This window comes from Orcinus orca, chromosome 4 (genome assembly GCF_937001465.1).
Source record: "Orcinus orca chromosome 4, mOrcOrc1.1, whole genome shotgun sequence".
Taxonomy (NCBI): domain Eukaryota; kingdom Metazoa; phylum Chordata; class Mammalia; order Artiodactyla; family Delphinidae; genus Orcinus; species Orcinus orca.
The window spans coordinates 22552337-22572807 of NC_064562.1; the positions used below are offsets into that span (position 1 = coordinate 22552337).

Below are 20471 nucleotides of genomic sequence, written 5' to 3' on the forward strand. Positions count from 1 at the left end.
ACTCATTCATTTATTTCAGGAGGCTTTAGGGGAATTATTTAAAAACCATTTTTAATGTGCTGAGTAACTCAAATGGAAGGCAGTAGATGCAAGGGAATTCTGGGGAAGAAATCCATTTAACATGAATTGAGTTATTTTCTGGGTTCTTTAGATAAGATACAGAATGATCTTTAGGCTCGGAATCAGGACCATCTCCAGGCCTGTCTTCTGGAAAAGAGCTACACTTCATTTCTATTGCTGGCAACTTACATGTAGGAGAGTGATTCTTAGCCCTGCTCTGAGGTTTAAAAAATGTTTGAGTCCCACCTTGAAAGACTAATTTTACCTGTAAGGACATTTATGCTCTTTAGGTTAATTCTTATAATTATTTTTGTAAGAAGAGGGTGCACATGTACCTATAGATGAAAACTCACTGCTTTGGTTTATAGTTTTTTTCATAAAATAACCCACGTCTTTATTTTCTTCCTGCAGACAAAACTGTGTGGAGTTTTACCCAATATTTATGATTACATTGTGGATGGCTGGATGGTATTTCAACTAAGGTAAGTTTAATGACGACTATGGTCCTTCCAACTATTAAACAGCAGATACGCAACCAGACATCTACTGACCCTGGAAGTTGTTTTAAACAAAATAAGCACTGTCTGTTCGCATCCAAGGACACTGTGCTGCAGATAGGCTAACTTTGGCGTCATTGCAATTTAATTCAGTGATTTTTTAAAAACTTGGAACAAACTGTATGTGGGGGAATCCAGAATGAAAATGACGTGCGATTTTGTCTTCAAATCTAATATGCTAAATTCTAATTTATTTGCAGGAACAGAACACAGAATTAACAGTTCACCCAAATAATTATAGCTAATATTTATTGAATACTTACTTTGTGCCAGGTACAGTTTGTTTTTCTTTTTTCTTGCGGTACGCGGGCCTCTCACTGCTGTGGCCTCTCCCGTTGCAGAGCACAGGCTCCGGACGCGCAGGCTCAGTGGCCATGAGTCACGGGCCCAGCCGCTCCGCGGCATATGGGATCCTCCCGGACCGGGGCACGAACCCGTGCCCCCCGCACCGGCAGGCGGACTCTCAACCACTGCGCCACCAGGGAAGCCCCAGGTACAGTTTTTAAGTGTCATGCATGTATTATCTCATATGTAGAATTTACCTTCCTCTGTGGCAGTGTCTGTAATTCATTCCTGCTTTACAGGTGAGGAAACTGAAGTACAGAGAGGTTAAGTCATTTGTCCAACTTAACATTCCCCAATGTAGGAGAAAAGTAGCTTTCGAGTACAGAGCAGGGTTTATAGGTATTTGACCCAACAACCCATGTACTTTTTGTTAAAAGTTTCCAAGGATGTAGTGCTGCTACTACTGTATGTGGAAACTCTATAAACATCTGCTTTCCATTTGAATGGGGTATCCTTGGCGAGCTGAGGGCTTTACCCAAACTCTGCCCGCCCCTTTCACGGGAGCTCAGACTAGCATCAGCTACCTTATTTGGAGAAATTCAATCCCTTTTTCTTTCTGATAACTCTCGTGGCCTCATTTGGGTTTGACACTTGATTGCTACGATTTAAATAACCCCCAATCTAGCTGGTTTTTAAAGGCAACCCTATCACCTCCCCTCCTGTAATTTTTACTGTCAACTGAGAAATTTCAGCTAAAATGTCCTCTAGAGAATGACTTAACTTTTCTCTAACTTACATTTTTATCCCTTACGGGCAAGAATGAAGGCGGCAGGCCCTTGTCAGGTGAGACCACATTCACAACTAATAACAAAAGTGCCTTTTGATAATGGGGCTCGGCCTCTGCCATTTGAACCTTTGGATTTCACTGTGATGGGCTGAATGAGGCTGACCGCCTATTTTCTTCCTGCAGACAAAACTGTGTGGAGTTTTACCCAATATTTATGATTACGTTGTGGATGGCTGGGTGGTATTTCAACCAAGGTAAGTTTAATGACGACTATGGTCCTTACAACTGTTAAACAGCAGATACGCAACCAGACATCTACTGATCCTGGAAGTTGTTTTATACAAAATAAGCACTGTCTGTTTGCATCAAAGGACACTGTGCTGCAGATAGGCTAACTCTGGCGTCAAAGGATATCTTGGGTATCTTGTTGTAATTTGCACTCTTTCTTATCCAGAGTAGGTTGCCTATTAACTGCCTTGAACAGTTCTCATTGGATTTCTGGGAGTAATGGATTAGATAGGGAGTTTCTAAACCGCAGCGTGCTCAGAACCTCTCCCCTTCCTCAGAGGCCAGGTGGCCCTTCCACCCTTTCTCCTCCTGTTCTCATCCTTCGGGGCCCAGCACAAGCGTCACCCCCTCAGAGGGGCCTTCCCTGACCCTTCCTAAAGGCGGCCTCCTCCAGTTCGTGGCGGCCCATCCTCCTTCATTTCCTTCACAGCACGTTCAAGTCTATTTTTCTTCTTGTTTTCCCCTTTGTTGTCTGTCTTTGATGATAAACTCCATAAGGGCAGGGAGCTTGTATCTTTTTCACAGCTAACTCCAATCCTTAGAATAATACCTGGTATATAGTAGAAGCCAAAAAAAATGTTTATGACCTAATAAAATAAAGAATTTCATTTTATCGAGCATATCGGAGTCCCACAGACAGACTTCTAGTGTTTCTAAGAGGGCTCTGGTAATTTACATCTGTGAAGTGCTGAGGAAGACAGAGGGTCCCTAGTGTAGGGAAGATATTGAGAGTTTTCATTGGACTGGATGGCAGAATACAACCCCACATTTTACCTTTCTTTTAGGTAAAATTTGTATTTAGTGAAATGCACAGATCTTAAGTGTACCATCCGATGAGTTTTGACAAGTGTATACACCTGTGTCACTCAAATCCCTATCAAGATATGGAACGTGACAACCACTCAGAAAGTTTCCCCAGGTCCTTCCCAGTCCCTTTCAGAGGCAGACAATGCTCTGAATTTTTAAAATCACAGTTTAGTTTTGTCCATTCTAGAACTTTCTATAATTGGAATCATAGTATGTACTCTTGTATAATGCTTCATTCACTCAGCAAAATATTTTTGAGATTCACCATGCTGTTTGTTTCACGAAGTTGTCTGTTTCTTTTCCTCGCCAGTGGGCCTCTGTTGTATGGTTATCACAGTTTGGTTATCCATTCTCCTGTGGATAGATTTCCAGGCTGTTCTCAGTGTTTGGCTATTACGAATAAAGCTGTAGTGACCATTGTGTACAAGTCTTTTTATGGACATGTGCTTTCATTTCTCTTGGGTAAATACACAGGAAAGGAAGAAATTGCTGGGTCAGAAAGTAATGTTTAGTTTTATAAGACACTACCAGAACTTTTCCCAAAGTGGCTGTATCGTTTTGCATTCCCACCAATAATGTATGAGATTCCAACACCCCCAATATTTTATGCTTCAGTCTATTTAAAATTTCGCCCTTCTGGTGGGTGTGCAAGTGGTGTCACCTCGTTGTGGTTTTAAATTGCAGTTTTGCTGATATTGAATGATGTTGAATAATGTTGAAAAAATTTTCATGTGCGTATTGGTACATTTGTTTATCTTGCTATGTGAATTTTCTATTCAAATATTTTGCCCATTAAAAACGTTAAGTTGTTTTTCTTTCCTTATTGAATTGCCAGAGCTCTGCACACAAGTCTTTTGTCAGATACACGTTCTGTGACTGTTGTCAATTTTCACACCATGTTTTGAGAGGCTGCCATCATGTTCTGTGTCTTTTCTTTTTTTTTTTCTCTATAGTTTTTTGATACTTGTCTAAGTCTGGTGTACATATATGTCCATCACCAGTATTTCTGCGGATGCTCAGAAGCTGCTAAAAAAAAGGTAAGGAACACCCAAGAATTGTGTGTTTAGACAAAAAGTAGCAGGATGGAGTCTATATATTAGCTTCCTGTTCCTGAGAGTAATACAGCACTGATGGCTATGACGGCAGAAGTGATCTATGTTGCCTGAGGCCAAGTCTCATCAGGTCCTCCACAACTAGGTGTGAGACAGGAAATCGCAAGGATAAAACTGTACACTAAGTGTGCACTCTTTTGACCACCACACTTTAAATCCTTGCAAACATTTTGCACCATCTCCCAAATTTACCAAGGAAATAATCCCTCCCAGCCTTGATAATCCCTTGAGTGTTCAAAAGGAGCCACTTGACCTCTGTGGCTAGGCATCCTCTTTAATTTATCTGATGAATCAAAATTTTCAAATGGCAAAAACATGGAAGTTCTGGGCAGTGTCCACAATGAGAGTTCTGCCCCAGGCTCCCCAGCTTCATCCCTGTAGCCCAGTTTATTTATCACCTCTCTCTCTCTCTCACATCCGCCTGCAGGATCACTGGCTTCCGGTTGAGTCTGGGGGTTTTGGCCTTGTTGACTGTCCTAAGCACCGTGGGGATTGCAAACAGCTTTCTGGATGAATACCTGGACTTCAATGTTGCCAAGAAACTGAGGTACTTCTAACGTTCCCCCCTCCCTTTGCTCAAACGCTTGCAGAAGATGTTTCCACTCTGAAGGTTAGATGGTGCCTCTTGTTCAATTAAAAGAAGTAAGTCTCCTTTCTTTTTGAAATGGCTTTGTAGAAACATCCCCTTTAGATTTTCCTGTTAGTTTAACGACTGAAGTTTGCTCTGAGGGGGGAGGATCCGTAGCATCAGTGGAAGTGTGTTGAGCCCTGGTTTTAGGAGCACATGCCAAAGTCATGACTGCCGGTGTAGGGAGAAAGCAGCCTGACCTGTCTGTGTCTAGGGCTTTCCGTGGACCACTGCCATCACTCACCTCTAAGACTGCTTCTCTCTTGATGGGAAGTTCCAGATAGATGCTGATAAGGCAGCTGAGCCCACTTCATTAGTTGCAGGAATGCAACAGTTGGTGAGGGAAGTCAGGCAAACACATCAAGTAGCCAGAGAAGAGAGTCATCAACTAACAGCACAAAACACATCTGGCTGTGAAAATGGACTTTGTAACGAACAAAGGAAAAAGGAAAAAAAGGGTCTGTCATTTTTAAGAAACCATCCAGAGAAGTGTGCTCAGGGAATATCTTGCCCCTGGGCAGGGGAAGGAGGGTCATGGTCATGGCTGGAGAGCCTAGACTGGGTTCCACTGCACTTCCCGTGCCACGCGGGGCTGGGGGCCTGCTGCTCTTGGACCCTGATGTGCAGTCACTGTCTGGCACAAGGCAAATGACCCGTCTTCACTTTCTTCATCTGTAAAATGGGAATGAGTCTTCAGGGACCTTAGCAGAATGGAATTATGAGCATATATAACTTTTTAGCATCAGGAAAAGCGCTCTCTGTAATTTTTCTAAAGAAAGTGTGACAGCCTTGAATCTGGTGTAGGCATCTCCAAGAAACTTTTTATTGGGCCTTTTTTGGTGTGTGGGTACAAAGGCAGTTACAGAGGCTATGAATAATTGAGAAAAATAAAGGCATTAAAACACTAGCGTTTCCAAAATAGTAGGGGAGAAGACACAACAGCCTCTTGCATCCCAAATAGCTGGGCTAAATACCGTGGAGTACACTGAGAACGACCAGTCTGGGAATGGGGTATCTGGATATCAGCCCAGTTCCCCCACTAACTGGCTCTTTGACTCTGGATAAGGCAGCTCACCATAGAGGTTGTGCAGCAAAAGAAGTGTAGACTCCAGGGCCACTCAACATGAATCCTGTTCTACCACTCGCTGGCTATGCTACCACAGCCGTGTAGCTCTCTGCCTCAGTTTTCTTCTCAGGTAAAATGGGGCTAATATTTTAAAATGCTATGATTCTGTGGTCTTTTTACTTTTTAGTATTTCAGTCAGTTATAGTGACTCGTATTGTGACATTTTAGTTGTTTTACACATTGAAGACAATAAAGGAAGAGAAAGTGCAATTTTTTTTTTTTTTATTTTCATGGAGAACTTAAATTTAATGTGTCCCGCCAGGGGGTAAAGTGCAAATTTTTGACCATAAAGCATAATTACTGCAAACTCATTTTGCCCACAGGAAAGTTGTGGGAAAAAACCCACAACTTTCCAAATCTTACACTTGAGAATTTTTAAACAATTTCTATCTTGCATTTAAATTGGAACTATTTAAAGATGTAAACTATAAACACATACACACACACACACAAAGACACACACACAGAGTTTGGTTAAACAACATGTGGAAAAAAGAAGATGGTCCCACCCGCATATCAAAGCTTTTTATCTTTAAAAATATCTGAACTATAGAATTTATTTCCTTTGTTCCAATTCTGTTGTCACCAAGGCAACCTCTTGACGATTTAAATTCCTATAATTTGGTTACAGGGAGCAAACGTGTTGGCTAGGGAGATGTGGGTTTCTGATCTGACATACATTTTTTTAATATATTAGTAAATTGACTGATTTTACAGGGAGCAGACGTGTTGGCCAGGGAGATGTGAGTTTCTGATCTGACATACATATCTTTTACATATTAGTAAATTGACTGATTTTATTTTTAGAAATCAGATTCCTTGCCTCAGAAAGTCAATGTTATAAACAAAGGGATGGAGAAGAACTTTTCTGCATTAAAAGATACCCTTAAGAGGCATAAAACCCAAATGGCAATGTGGGATCCTTGATCAAATCCTGGTTAGAAAAAAACAGCTATGGGAGACATTTGGGACAATTTGAATAAGGAGTGAGAATTAGATATTAGGGAATTAATTGTGTTAGGTGTGATAATGATGTTGTGTCTAGGAAAGACAATGCCCTAATTCTTTGGTGAGGTATGCTGGGAGGTTGAGGGGTAAAGTGACTGGGCGTGTATAGCTTACTTTGAAATGGTTCCACAAAATATGTATGTGAAGCCTATACGGTGAAGTGTTAACAAGTATCAAATCAAGTTGGTAAGTGTATAGTTATTCATTGTACTATTCTTTTTTTCTGATTGTGTGAAAATGGTTGTCATACAAGTTTAAATATCTGAGGCGAAGTTAAAAGCTAAAGTCAGGTTCTCAGTAGCTCTGAAGGGTTTTATGTTGAGTCCTGCATCCTTGACTTGGGATCTGAGGTAGGGATAGAGCCATAGCATTAGCTCTGGCCCAGCAGCTGTCCTAGACGTGGCAGGGACGCTTGGGCCCCAAGTGTGTGAATGTTGCCCTAATTACCTCCGCTTGTTATGAAATGAAACAGGTGTCTGTAGTAACTTGTCCAGAGAACACCAGCATGGAAATATAGTGTCCTTAGAACTTAAAATGAAAAATAAGTTAGAAAGATGAAGGACTGATTACACAAACAAGCAGCCCTGCTCTCTTCCAAGGTATTTTTCCTCTCGCACTTTGCAGGATTGGAAGTAGAGGAGGTGTGGCCAAAAAAGTCTTTAATAAGGAAAAATATCAGGTCATTTGTTTTTTATCCTTTTTCTCTAGATACAACCTTCCTTGAAAAGAATGGTTAAAGGCAGAAATAGCTCCTTTAATGCTTTTGAATGTGCCTTAACTTTCAGTGATAAAATACCTCCTCCTTACGGGGCAAGTGCCTAGTGACTTCTTGGAAAGAATGTTTATTCTCCTTCTTCCCCCGTTATACACTTGCTGCGCTGGGACTTTATAAAGGTCAACACGATTATAAATAAGAAACCATTTTAAAGGAGAATGGTATTCCATCCATCCAGTGCAGTAAGTAAAAATATGTGGTTTTGCCTCATCAGGACGAGGAGCCCTTCTCAGACTTCATGTTTTTATTCTGTTGTCAGCCTTCCCATCCCCACCCGCAAATCAGTTCATTTTTGATCTCATGTCACTGAGCCCATATCACTGGGACAAAGCCCAGTGTCACATTGTTTTCTACATGGTGTTATTTGTCAGCTGGTCTGGAACCACAGCCCACCATGGGTAGGGCTGGCTTCTTCTTCCATAGTCAAGTTCATTCTTTCTCTTGGTTTGTACATATCAAAACTCACCTTTGCTTTGGATCTATTTTTGATGATGACCTTATTCTATTCTTGTGGCCTCTTTTTCTGCTTCACCCAGACAGTTTTGAAACATGTTGCTTTACCATGCTTTTTAAAGTTTGATGGGAAGACTTAGGTCAGGTCTTCTAGAAGTGGAGTGGATTCACATGTGTGTGATTTGTCACGGAAGGGCTCCCAGGAGGGGAAACTGAGGGAGTGGGGGAAACAGGGCAGAAAAAGGCAGGAAGCCAAGCAAGGGGGCACCTTCTGGCAAAGTCCCAGCCTCTGCCTGACCCTGCAGGGGACCTTGGAACAGAAATGCTATCTCAGGGTTTGTCCAGGCAAGTTAACTGGGCTCTCATGCTCCTGGCAGGTCATTGGCTAACGTCAGTCTGGAGGGCTGTAAACTTCTAAGCACATTCAACTCTCTGTGGGTGGTGCTGGCCAGACTCTCTTCTTTTACCTTTGCCACATCTCCTGGAGTGCAAATTTAGAACATTTAAGTAGCGTGGTGGAATTAAAAAGGCTGGGAATGATTGATCTCCACTGTTACTTAAATGTTTAAATAATGATATAAAAATTTTGAGACAAGAACTGCAGTTAATCAGTTAAAACCCAGGCATAATCCATCTGCTTAACTAAGGCTGGAGCTCCAGTGACAGTCCTAAAATACACTCAACTTTGGATTGGTTCAGATAATGATCTTTTATTTGTTTTTTTCTTTAAAAGTGGTATGTCAACATCACTTCATTTCTACATTTCAGAGTTCTGTACATTTCTTAAAAGGAAATAAGCAATGCTCAATGTACAAAGTAAAAACAGAAAACTAGAAAAATCTGAATCAAATGGAGGAAGTTGCCCGAGGTCATACAGTACAAATTAGTAATATGATGTCATCTGAAGTGCAATACCACTGCTGGGATGATGAGTTAAGGAATGAAATAAAAATACTCTATTTTAAACAAACAGTATATATATATTTATATGTATATTTTTTACAGATAGTAGACCCAGTGATATCTGTCATATTGTAAAAACTTATTTACAAATAACTTTTTTTAGACATTACATATACATCAGCACCGTAGTAAAAACAAAAACAAAACCAAACCACCTTGTTAAAATCTACCTCTCTATGTAGTTGGTCCCAGTACTGAGCATTCGGAGGAAGCTTTAAAAAGAGCATGGAGTGGCCCTCCCCCTCCATCACCACCTCCAGTTTCTCATCATTTCTTATACATTTCTTTCCTGTACCTTTCAGAAAAAGGTAATTATATATTCTGTGTCTTCTCATTTGTTTACTTTCTTCTGTTTGTTTTTGGTTTTCATCTGTTTCCACTCAAGAGTTTCCCTGGCAGTGTCCCTCCCCACACCGGGAGTTCACAGTCAGCCTGCCCCCCACCACCTCTTCCCAGGGGTGGCCCACTTGTTCTCCATCCTGCCCCTGGCTGAGTAGGGCTAGGACCTTGGTTCTTGGCTAGCAAGCCAAGGGCAGTGTTTGCCTGCCTGCCGCCTTTCTGTATCCTCTGCCCCAGCTCTTCATTCGAACCCCCTTCCTTCCCAGGACCCGCCGCCAGTGCAGCCAGTCCGGCTCCCGTGGCTGGGCCGGGGCTCTGATGTGGCGAGTTACACGTGAGTGCGCGGAAGCGAGCCTGCCTTTTGGACGCGGAGGGAGGGGGTGGCGGGAGGAAAGCTCCCGCCACTCCCACTCCCTTAGGACAATGGTTATGCCACGCAGCCTCCAGAACGTGAGTGGGAGGGGAGGAAAGACAGATGAGATCAGCTTTATGACAGTGGAGGTTGTGGATCCCTTCAGACAGACTTCAGTTAGGGCAGACTTGAGTGAATTACCAGGAGAACGACCGTACAGAACTTCAGGAGTGGGTCGCTTTGCCCACAGGAAAGGAACCATACCTGCTTGCTTTCCATTATCAAAAACGTGTGAAGCGGAGCAATTGATTTTTCAGTTCCTCAGTTTTCAGGGTGTGAGATTTGTCTTTCTGGTGAGTAGGGATGAAGGGCCAGGCTGACTTTAGAGCATCACCCCGAGGCTTTTCCCAAAGGGAGCCAGAGCCAGCGATGTCCAGGCCAGTCCTCCCTGGTGTCCCAGAAGCATAGAGTGGCCCACTTAGTTCCAGGCAGAGAAAGGAAACTCCAGTGTCACCTTTGCATCTCAGGCATTGTCTAAGTTCTTCTTGCACCTATTTCCCCTCTGCCCGGGCTCCCTAAAGACAAAAACTTCATTTCTTCTTGGCTACTCTGCAAGGAAGAGCAAGTGCAGGCTGGGGTAGAGGCGAGGAGGAATACGGGCAGGGACCGGGGAGAAAGGCAGCCGTGCTAGCGGACACAGAGCGTCCAGCCGGGGCCTCTCCATCCTCGGCCTCCAGGAGTAGATGGGAACTGCCAAGATGCGTTGGGTCCTGTCGGGTCCTCAGGAGGCTCCAGCTCAACGCCCCAGAGTGACGGCCACCCTGGTCACCAGCAGAGGGCTGCCCGCCCGGGACTGCCAGGACCCTTCTCCAAGCTCACCCTGTGAGGCAGTCGCTCTAAAATTCCTGAGGGTCATCACGGGCAGGAGACAGGCCTGCAGGATCCTGTGTCTTCCTGTGACATCTTCCTGTGACCCAATAGCATGTCTTGAAGCCTGACGTCTCTTTGTAGCCGGAGTTCAGCGCCTTTCTGACATGTGCTCTTGGCTTGTGCCACCACCCAGCAGGCTCCGTGGGACTCTCAGTCCCGGGCTCTCTCTCCTTTGTGTCTCCAAAGCTACAGCCTCTGGACCAGGGCCAGGAGGGGCTGATGGCCACCTCAGGTCAGGCAGCAGTCTGTCTTGGCCAGAGCGGCTCTTGCTGGGCCGGACAATCGCAGGGAGGGCCGAGCAGAGGGGCTACGGAATCACCTTCCCACCTGTCTATGGTGCGCCCCCCTCTTTTGCAGCGGGATTCGCAGAGCGTCTGTCTTGATTGCTGTGTGAAAATCAGGTGAAATGAGGCCCGGCGGGGCTGTGGATTGGCACCTGGATCTTCCACTGTCAGCCGGCTGCAGTTTTGCTCAGATTACGCAGGTCAAATAAACAAAAAAACAAGGATGATGCAACATCCTGTTTCTCTTTCACGGCTGAAGCTTTAACCACTAGAGTTGTGGCTGCCGGGGCCCCTCTTGACTAGGGGTTTCCGAACAATTCATCGAGCTCCTGCATCCACTCGTCCCCTGGCCCACCTTTGATGATGGCATCCACGAGGTCGGCACTGTCCGAGAGGCTGGGGAAGGACGCCCCGGCTGCGTCGCCACTGTAACTGTATGACAGGTCCTGAGGGGGGTTCCGCTCATAGCCTTGGCCCTGGCTGCTTGAGGCAAAGCTGCCACTGGACATCTGCTGCTGTGCCGGGGGCTGGCTGAACGCTGGCATGCCGGGAACGCCCTGGCTTAGGCCAGACATGACCATTGGCCTGGCCTGGCTGGTGCCTTGCTGCCCAGGGAGCGGTGGCATCATCTGCCGACCCATGGCAGCTGGGTTGAGGGTTCTCACCGTGCCGGTGTTCGCATCCACCACCTGGCTCAGTCCCTGTGGGAAGTGTTGCTTGGTCAGCCTCGGTTGGCCAGCTTGCAGTGGGTAGCTGGCGCCGTTGTTGAATGATGCTAATTCTCCACTAGTCCTCCCAGGCATCCCCTGTAAGCTCCTCTGTTGCCAGCTCTGTGTTCCCTGCTGGACCGTTCCCATAATGCTTTGCAGCCTCGGCGGGCCCTGGGGCCTGGGCAAGGCCTGGCCTACCGGCCCCTTCATTTGCTGGTGCTGCTGGGTGATGGCCGAGTTCACCAGCATGCTCTGACCAAAACCACTCACCATCCCAACCCCTTGCCCCGGGGTGGGCTGCCGCGGCCCCGGGGCTTGGTTGTGTGGGATACTCATGCCGCTTTGGTTTGGGTGCTGCAGCAGCTGGGTCATTCCTGTGCTCGTACTGTACATTCCCGGTTGGCTGGTAGGTGGGGTGCTATAAGGCGCCAGCCCCATCTCCGACTGGGCTGCTGCAGCCATTGTCCCTGGGTTCTGGGAGGGTCCCAGTCCCATCATGCCTGCGTTCTGTGCCATCAGCCGTGAAGTTCGCATGCTCTGGAGGGCTGTCTGGCTTCTCACGGCTGCTAAGTCCTGGGGAGACCCTGCAGGGAGAAAAGGACAGACCCGTTCACTCGTCTCTACAAGCAATGTATGGTAACAAGTTGTTGGACTTTTCTTTGGGACTGACAAAATTCTTTTAGATGAAAGGAGCTACTCATAATAAATCCTTAAAAATACCAGAGTATTATTTTTCTGACTGTAACATATGCTGATTGTAAAAAATTTGGAAAATAGTGAAAAGCATAAAGATGAAAATTAAGGTCATTCCCATCGTCCAGAGATGACCACCGCTAACTTACATTAATATATAAATAGACACATGAAAACTGGGACCATGAAGTACATAGGCTTTTGTAGTTGACTTTTCTATTTGATATACCCTGATATTATTTTTGTTCACATTTCAGAAACAAATCGTTTCTCACCCGTCTTGATATGATGCCATCCTCAACCAATAAGATACCATCTTTTTGGAGGTGAGAGGAAATTCACCTCCTGGGCTAAATTAGGCAGAAATGGCTGATCACTTTGCATATCCTATTTGTGAAGTGGAATATGGTTCAGCAGAGAATACTATCAATAAAGGCCATTAGGCTAATTTCCCCTAAGACTTGAGTAGCATTTGAGAGGTTAAAGGCTATCGCTTCTGCTAAGAAGCTATTTCGACAGATGGGACATTTCTTGGAACCACTCTGTAGACTTCCACATGCTCCAGATTCTCTGAATCATAATATGTCGGTGCGAACTGGCCAGCTTCCTGAGTTAGAAAAAGAAACCATCCTCCTACTTGCTACTTGGCAATGAACTTTATGCATTTCTCCAACAAAGGCCACTCCTTCAAATCAGCAATGACCACTAAGGCAGTTTTAATGACGCTGCTTAAAAGTTGACCAGAATATCAATGCCAAGTCACTCAACCCTAACTAGACATTTGAGTGAGTCCTTCTTTACACGTTTCCGGGAAATTTCTACACCAGTCAAGAGAATAGAAATGTCACCCTTAGAACCCGTCAGTGTTGTCAAGGGCTAGGAGGTGCACAGAAATGGATTTTTCTGTGTCCCTGCTAATGATTAAGTCTATGAAAAAAAGAAAAATAGTTTTTTTCCTGGACATTTAAAAAAGGTGCAGCATGGGAGCCAATCGATACTATAAGCAAATTTGATCCTACCTGGAACCTGGATGAGAAACCAGATGAGAATAGTGTAACCTTATTAAGCCTGGCACCTTGGCAGATAACTGAAGTGTGTTTTTGTCTTCCTGATTGGGTTATTGATTTCTGGGCAGCAAATATGTCTCCATATTTTCTTTCTTTCTTTAAGAAAGAAAATTATGAGAATTTTGATTATGACAAGTTTTTGTGGCTTGAGATCAATATCATGCTGAATTGAAAAATGAAATGGTTACTGTGGGGAAAGCAGAAAGATCTGGGGGGAGATCCCTAGAAACGTTTCAATTTTTTGTTTTGAGCTTAATTGTATCTAAGTGGAGTTTTAAAAAAAAGTTCCTGATTAAACACTGGATGGTGGTATATATTGCAACTTGCAATCTTGTTATGAAGCTTTGTGACCTTAACAACTAAATTTGTATTGACTACATGGCCAATCTGATCAACTGTGGTGAAATGGGTTATTGAGTTGCTTATAAAAAAATTTAAGGGAAAAATATTGCTGACTCAGAGATTGATTGGATAGACCCACTTTACATAAAACAGGCTGCTGGAAACAGATGAAAGGACTTTCATATTTCGGACATTTTTGTTGTAACTTAGAATAAATATGTTGAGGGATTAGATATTGACTGGACTAATTTTGTGAATGAGAAATAGTTTCCTTTCTTTAGAGGGCAAAAATGCTGCAGTGCCTCTTAAGAAGTATTGAACCATTAATCCAAGCCAACCTTTATTTTTACTTGGTGTCCATGACTACACTATCCAGATGTAGTTCTTATTTAAAAAAAAAAGGACCTTTTAATATCAGCAGTCAGCACCATATTTTCAACCTAAGAAAAAAAACCTCATATTAATCTGGTTTTATGAACTTGGGTGATTTTAAATATACAAAGGAAAAAAATTCAAATGCCTTCAAAGAATTAACGTGTCTTTATCTGACAACTACGTATGTTAAACAATGGACTACTTTTTCTTTTTTATTTTTGTCTAAGATACTACTGTGAGATACTGTAGTCAAATTAATTTTCTTGTCTGTTGGTTAACATCACAACGTCAAAGAAAATTTTCCATATTCAAACAGAGACGGTAACATGCAATTTTTTCCCTAAAAGGGTCTGTGTTCTATTTTCACTCACAAGAAGTCTATATTTATGTAAAATAAGCTTTTCCCCTAGGCATGTAACATTGCCCAGAGACACAGAACTCAGCAAGAGAAAGTACGTCTTTAAAACCTTTGAAAACTGTAGTGGTCAGTGGACCTGTAGGTCTCAGACAAATTATTCCTAACAGAACTTCTCTCCAAGGACAATATTTTTTATCTATCAGTCAATTTGCTGTTTTCCCAGATACATAACATTATGATATCTAGGATGTCAGTAAAATTACGTGAAAATACAGAAGAAAAATTTAAAAGTTATCATATCAACCAGCTTAGGAAACCTAAAATGTCGCTGGTTGTTTGGCCTAAGTGGAGCTAAGTTTTCTAGGTTGATTACCTGTGATTTGGGGTTTTAGAAAAGTTCAAAGAGTAGAACTTTTAAATTGGACCCAAACCATTCAGAGTAACTCATAACATAGAGGAGTTACTAAATTTTGGTGGGCCCCTGTATTCCAAAAAATAATACATGGGTTATGAACCTAGAAAACTCAAGGGACACAATACCAGGTTTATCAGATTTAATGGTTTAAATTAGTTCATAATACAAAGCACCAGTTCCCAAAGTATGGCCCCGGGCCAGTAGCAACAGCAACTGTGGGGAAACTGTTAGAGATGCAAATTCTCAGGCCCTGCTCCAGACCTACTGAATCAGAGACTCTGGGGGTGAGGGCGGGCTTCTGTTTTGAACCAGCTGTGCTGGTGATCTGATGCAGGCTCAAGTCTGAGAGCCACAGGTACAAAAGAGGGCTCCGGGTCTGCAACAAAAACTACGCATGTAACAATGACTATTTCCCACTCCTCCCCACCACTGACCAAGTGAGAAACAGAATTCTTCAAAGAATATTGGCACTCATTTAGTGCACAGAACAAACTCCCTTTGTCCTTCCCTGTGTCGAGTCCAAAGGGATCTGAAGTGATATAAATGTCCCAGGGATGGGAGGGGGTGATAGCGGCTCAAGCCCCAGGGGGTCCACAGGCAATCTTCAGGGAGATCTGGCCGTGAACATCAGTGGCTTTCAGACTCCTTAAGCCATAACTCACAGTACATACACATGTGGGTTTAGGACAGAAACAAAAGTTGCCCTAATTATGATACACTCCAATCATTTCTATTATTTCGTTAAAAAATGTTGGTTGTGGCCAATCATCTTCACAACCTACTTGAGTGTTGCAACCCAAAGACTGAAAAAGGCTACCCTAGATCACAGAATTTTCACCCACAGTCTATGGAAAAGGGTAACACTTGTGAAATGATCCACAAAGTTTGTATTTATTTATATATATGGATATTTCTGTGCAAGGGGCTTCATAGCTTCTGGCAGATTGTCAAAGCGATAGGTAACATTTGAGAAATTAGGATGCATTGATCTAGGTCTTCAAAAAGGACAGAGGACAGGAATGAGGATTTCTGCTGCTTCATGACCCCTGTGGCCCCCTGAAAACTGTGGATGAGATTGGGAAGGGTCCTCAGACTCATCCTCCACCCCATACAAGACCCACAGGGGCTCCCATCTCTAGATGGGAGCGACTGATATTTGAGTGGACCTTCTACTTTACAGAGAAATGGCAACGCCACACAAACAGTGTACCCATTGCTCCTGGGGCCATGATTCAGGATTTGTGCAAAGGGCGGCAGGATCAAGAAAGTCCAATCAAACTCAAGTCCCTATTTTCTTCTATGTTCAGCAGAGATTAGTGGTTGCCGAAAGCCAGATTCTTTTACCTAGGTTGCTGGAAGTGAGGGCTTTGGTCAGCTGACCTGCTGGGATTAGCAAGAAAGATGTGACACGGGATTCCCCCCACTCCTCCCCATGGCCACTGAGATGACGACCCAGACGTAAACAGGGCTGATATTAGGTCAGTCGGCACCAGTATGTCTTTGCTGGTTGTTAAACCACCGAAATACTTCCGTACCTTTGGTAAAGAACAGCTGCTCCAGTCCCAGTCCCACCGCCACCCCGCCCCCGCCCCGGGCCCACCAGGACCTCTCTGGGGCCCAGCGACCCAAAGGTTAACGCCTGGGATTCTGATTGGTTGGCATCATCAGTTCTTAAATATTTTTAATATTACCTGGACACAAACACAGCAGCCGTGGCATTGTCACTGGCTCTACATTCACTTACACTTGCCCACTGGAAGGGATACAATGGCAGAGGTGTGCACCGGCCTCACCTTGAAACTGGGCGACCTGCTGCACTGGGTACGGGTTGCGTGGCCGCTGGAGGTGCTGCCGGGGTAACTGTGGCGGCTGCAGCTGCTGAAACGATAGGACAAGGAGGGCCGGGGCGGCGGGGCGGGAGGAGGCGCACAGTTAGATCTCTTGGCTGTTCTGAGGAAGGGGTTTTCAAAAACTGAACTCTGTACTGAAGAATAACACGCATACAGGTCAGGGCACAAGCGTGTAGCATCCGTGCCCCGTGCGACGGATTTTCACAAAGGAACACGCTCGTGGGTCGAGATGCAGAATGCTGCTAGAAGCCCCTCCTGCCCGTTCCCAGCCACTGCCCTTCACCTGACCCGTGGGCACACTATCCCAGCCTAGCAACAGGTTAATTATATCTGCTTCTGTGCTTCAGAGAAGTGGCCTGAGACAATGTACTTGAGCCTGTTTTCTGGGGGACTGGCTTCTTGCGTTCATCGCGTTTGGGAGCTCCATCCACGGTGATGCCTGCAGTGGGGTCCATTCATTCTCACTGTTGAGTAGTATTCCCCCCATAAGAACATCCCACGATGTCTTTGCCCGTGCTACTAGGGGTGGCTGCTTAGGCTGCTTCTGGCTTTCGGCTGTCAGAGGCCCCTCTGCTGCAAACATCCTCGGTGAACATCTGTGGCCTTTCTGCTGTGTGGACCTGCTGGCTTATGAGGGAGGTGTAGCCAGGGAGGCAGTTCTGACTTTGCTTTTCCGACGTCAGCCTGCGTGCTTTCCTCAGCACGGTGGGTACCGAGCTCAAACGGACAAGCAGCTAACTTTTAAGGACCTAAAATAGATGCTTCGGGTATAAGAAGATGGGATTCTCAGGGCCTATAAAAAAAAAGGCTCATTTTATTCCCAGGAAGCCACCCTGCCTGCAAAATACATCTCCACAAGTCAAACATACAGCATTTACTGCCTTGAGGAAACCGCGTGGGGTTCCACGTACACCAGGAGCCAGAAGGCCCGCGTTTTAGTTTTTCTTCTTCCAGTCACGAGGCTTCTGCACTGCCGGCACTGTTACCAATATACAGGGAAGGCTATTATGATCATTATCGTGCTGTATGTGAAAAGGGAGAGAAAATAAGAGTGAGGTGGAAGGAGCAAAGAAAGGGGTTTTCGTTCTGGGTCTGCCATCAAGTAGCTGTGTGACCTTCGGCATGTCATCTGGCCTCCTCTGCGGCTGTGGAATATGCATCAAGCACCTCTCATCTGCGAGGGCTAGGAAAGCAGACAGCGAGGGCCCCGCTCTTTACAGTGTTCATTATAAAAATAACACTCATTGACCACTTCTTAACCCATGTGTTTATCTCTATTTTTTCCTCTTGTTTTTGTTCCTGGGCAGCTCTATAATTTTCTTTTTCTTTCTTTTTCTTGACAAGGCCAGCCAGCACAGGCAACCAAAGAAAAGAAGGGCCTCTGTTCACCCCATCCTGTGGTGTTTTGCACGAAACCGTTGCAATGAATTAATTGTATAGACACAGCGTAGACAAGAAACCATGCTAATCTTTTAGGCAGCAATCTAAGAACATTCCTGAGAGTAGGGTGAGCATTTAAAAGCTTCTCAGAAGTCAAACTTCCCATATTACGTAAGAATTTAACTGTCCCACTTAAAACTGGGCATCAGCCCTGGGGTAGCCTGGGGGAGTCAGGGGGCCCAGGTGCCAGTCCTGGCTCTGCCCCTCTCTAGCTCTGCGATCTCTGAAAAAAATCATGTAAGCTCCCTGGCTTCAGTCTTCTCGTGTGTAAAATAAAGGGACTCCATGATCCTCAATGTTTCTTTCAGATCCAAAATTCCAGATTCCGTTGAACCTTTGTGAATGGGTGGGATTTGACACGCTCTGTGCTCTTGAGAATAACGCATTAAATGTTAATTCACACCTGCTTTCAACTTGCTCTGTTCTGATTTCTAAGTCCACTGAGAACCATTTGAAAGTTTCCAAAGATACGCAAGATATCCCCAGTCTTTCTGTTTTCCCTCACATGTCCTTTCTGGAAACCCAAGTGTTCCCAGTACGCTGTTGGCAAAATTGAAAGTGTTAGGATGCTTTCACTGCCGCTGCAGGGACCAAGGAAATCAGCTTGGCGTTGATATGGCCACATTCAACCTCAAAAGTGTAGGCATCAATAAGCACTTTCCCCAGGTGCAGGTGAGATGCTACATCCCTCTGACCTACTTCTGGGCTAGTCCCACAGGATGGCTGGCACGTGTGGCTGCAGCTCGTACACTACCTTCTGTGACCCCAGGGTTAAGTGGCAGATCCACACCTTGTGCAGTTTCCGAAGGGTTTTACACGCATTACTCATGCTGAGCATCAGGAGGAAGGCTGGGAGATCAGGAAAACCTTATGTGGCAGATGAGGAGACAGGTTAGGTGGCTTTTCCAAAATCATACCATAAGCAAAGGATGTGACCCAGAGTGAACTCTTCTCTCCTTGGTCCCTCTTCAGCTCCCGGAACACACAGTCGTTAAGGAATTATACTCTTTTTTTTTTTTTTTTTTTTTTTTTTTGTGGTACACGGGCCTCTCACAGTTGTGGCCTCTCCCGTTGCGGAGCACAGGCTCCGGACGCACAGGCTCAGCGGCCATGGCTCACGGGCCCAGCCGCTCCGCGGCATGTGGGGATCCTCCCGGACCGGGGCACAAACCCGTGTCCCCTGCATCGGCAGGCGGACTCTCAACCACTGCGCCACCAGGGAAGCCCTATACTCATTTTTTTTGCCGTTTCCCATTTCCTCATCTCTTCTGAGGAGCCCTATGTCTGTCTTTCCGTGTCCCGGGTTCTGAGGGGTCCCGCACTCTCTCACCTCATGGTCTGTGGGCACCATCCTGTGAAAGCAATGCTCCCAGTCTCCTGCCTTCCCCCTCATTCCCGGGGCTGGCTGACCTTTCCAAGTGGGGACACCCCTGGGCTGGCACAGCTGAGTTTGGCCTGGTTACCCCGACTCCCCTTTGTGTCTTGGTCACAGCACAGACATCGAAGACCATCCCTCCAAGTATCAGGCACACCTGAAATTTCCTGGGATTGGCTGAGGGGCGGATCTGCAAAGCCCAGCTTCCCCTCGGCAGCTCCATTTATCACTGTCTGAAAGATACGAGCATGGCTCCTTGTCACACACCTTATGCAGGGTGAGAGGGATAGAGGTTTGTTTGTACAAGAGCTGCCGGGAAGCTGACTGACCTCAGTAAAAAGGGAGATAATTACACAGCTGTTCAAGAACAAAAGCGAACAAGGGAACATAAGTGAACTGTGCTCAACAGTACAATTTTTCTATTTGGGGGATGACTGGTGTTACTTTGAACTGCTGCCCTTGGTTACTAAGGACCTCGACGTGTCTCGTGTCCTACACAACCTCTCCTATAGATATGGTGGAGGATGCTTAATACATTTCCAAAATTCTGATCCTATTAGAAACATTCTAGAAGGGTAATTGTGGGCCTTGAGCCTTAGATGACAGCCTCACGTCTCCTATAATAGAAGGGTGAGACGTGCTGGATAGGCCCCCACGGGAGGCATCCAGGGACTCCTGGGGAAGTCCTCAGGCCTTTCCCGAGATAACACGAATCAGGCACGGGCACCTCGAAAAACAAAACACACTGGAACTGAGAGGAGTAGCCGGCATGGAAGGCTTTCTTTCAAAGCTGGAGGAATTATATATGTCAAGGGTTGTCAAAGACGCCTAAGGCAAAGCTTTCTCTGTGTTAGGCCTTTAACTCAAACATTTCCTGAGCTGTGTTCAAAGCTGCTGGGAATTTTCTCAAGTTTGCACCCTTTCTGTGACCCCGAGTTCAGGTTTCCAGGTAGTTCTGTGGGCCCTATTATTCTGCTATTGTTCCTGTTCCATTGTTCATGACCAATTCTGTAAGAATTCTTCTCAATCCCTCCTTCTGACACTTTCCTCCAAGAAGCAAAGTTCTCTGAATTATTTTCTTTTTTCTTCATG

General features: G+C 45.1%; 2 protein-coding genes across 4 annotated transcripts in view; one reads left to right on the forward strand and one right to left on the reverse strand.

Annotated features, from left to right (window-relative positions):
- The window catches only part of MGST2 (microsomal glutathione S-transferase 2), a 30479-nt gene extending 26026 nt beyond the window's left edge, over positions 1 to 4453 (forward strand). Inside the window, exons 3-5 of the mRNA XM_004263580.3 lie at positions 1873 to 1943; positions 3739 to 3841; positions 4324 to 4453. Of these exons, the coding sequence (XP_004263628.1) occupies positions 1873 to 1943; positions 3739 to 3841; positions 4324 to 4453 (304 nt within the window). The remainder of the gene's footprint in view (positions 1 to 1872; positions 1944 to 3738; positions 3842 to 4323) is intronic.
- A 4127-nt stretch (positions 4454 to 8580) lies between these two features.
- Positions 8581 to 20471, reverse strand: part of MAML3 (mastermind like transcriptional coactivator 3) — a 622841-nt gene continuing 610950 nt past the window's right edge. For 2 of the 3 annotated variants that reach the window (XM_049708996.1, XM_004263581.4), the window contains 2 exons: positions 16508 to 16592; positions 8581 to 12048 (listed from right to left, as the gene is read on the reverse strand). In XM_049708996.1, the coding sequence (XP_049564953.1) occupies positions 11054 to 12048; positions 16508 to 16592 (1080 nt within the window). In that variant the 3' untranslated portion in view covers positions 8581 to 11053. The remainder of the gene's footprint in view (positions 12049 to 16507; positions 16593 to 20471) is intronic. The other variant, XM_033402243.2, reaches the window with a different exon arrangement.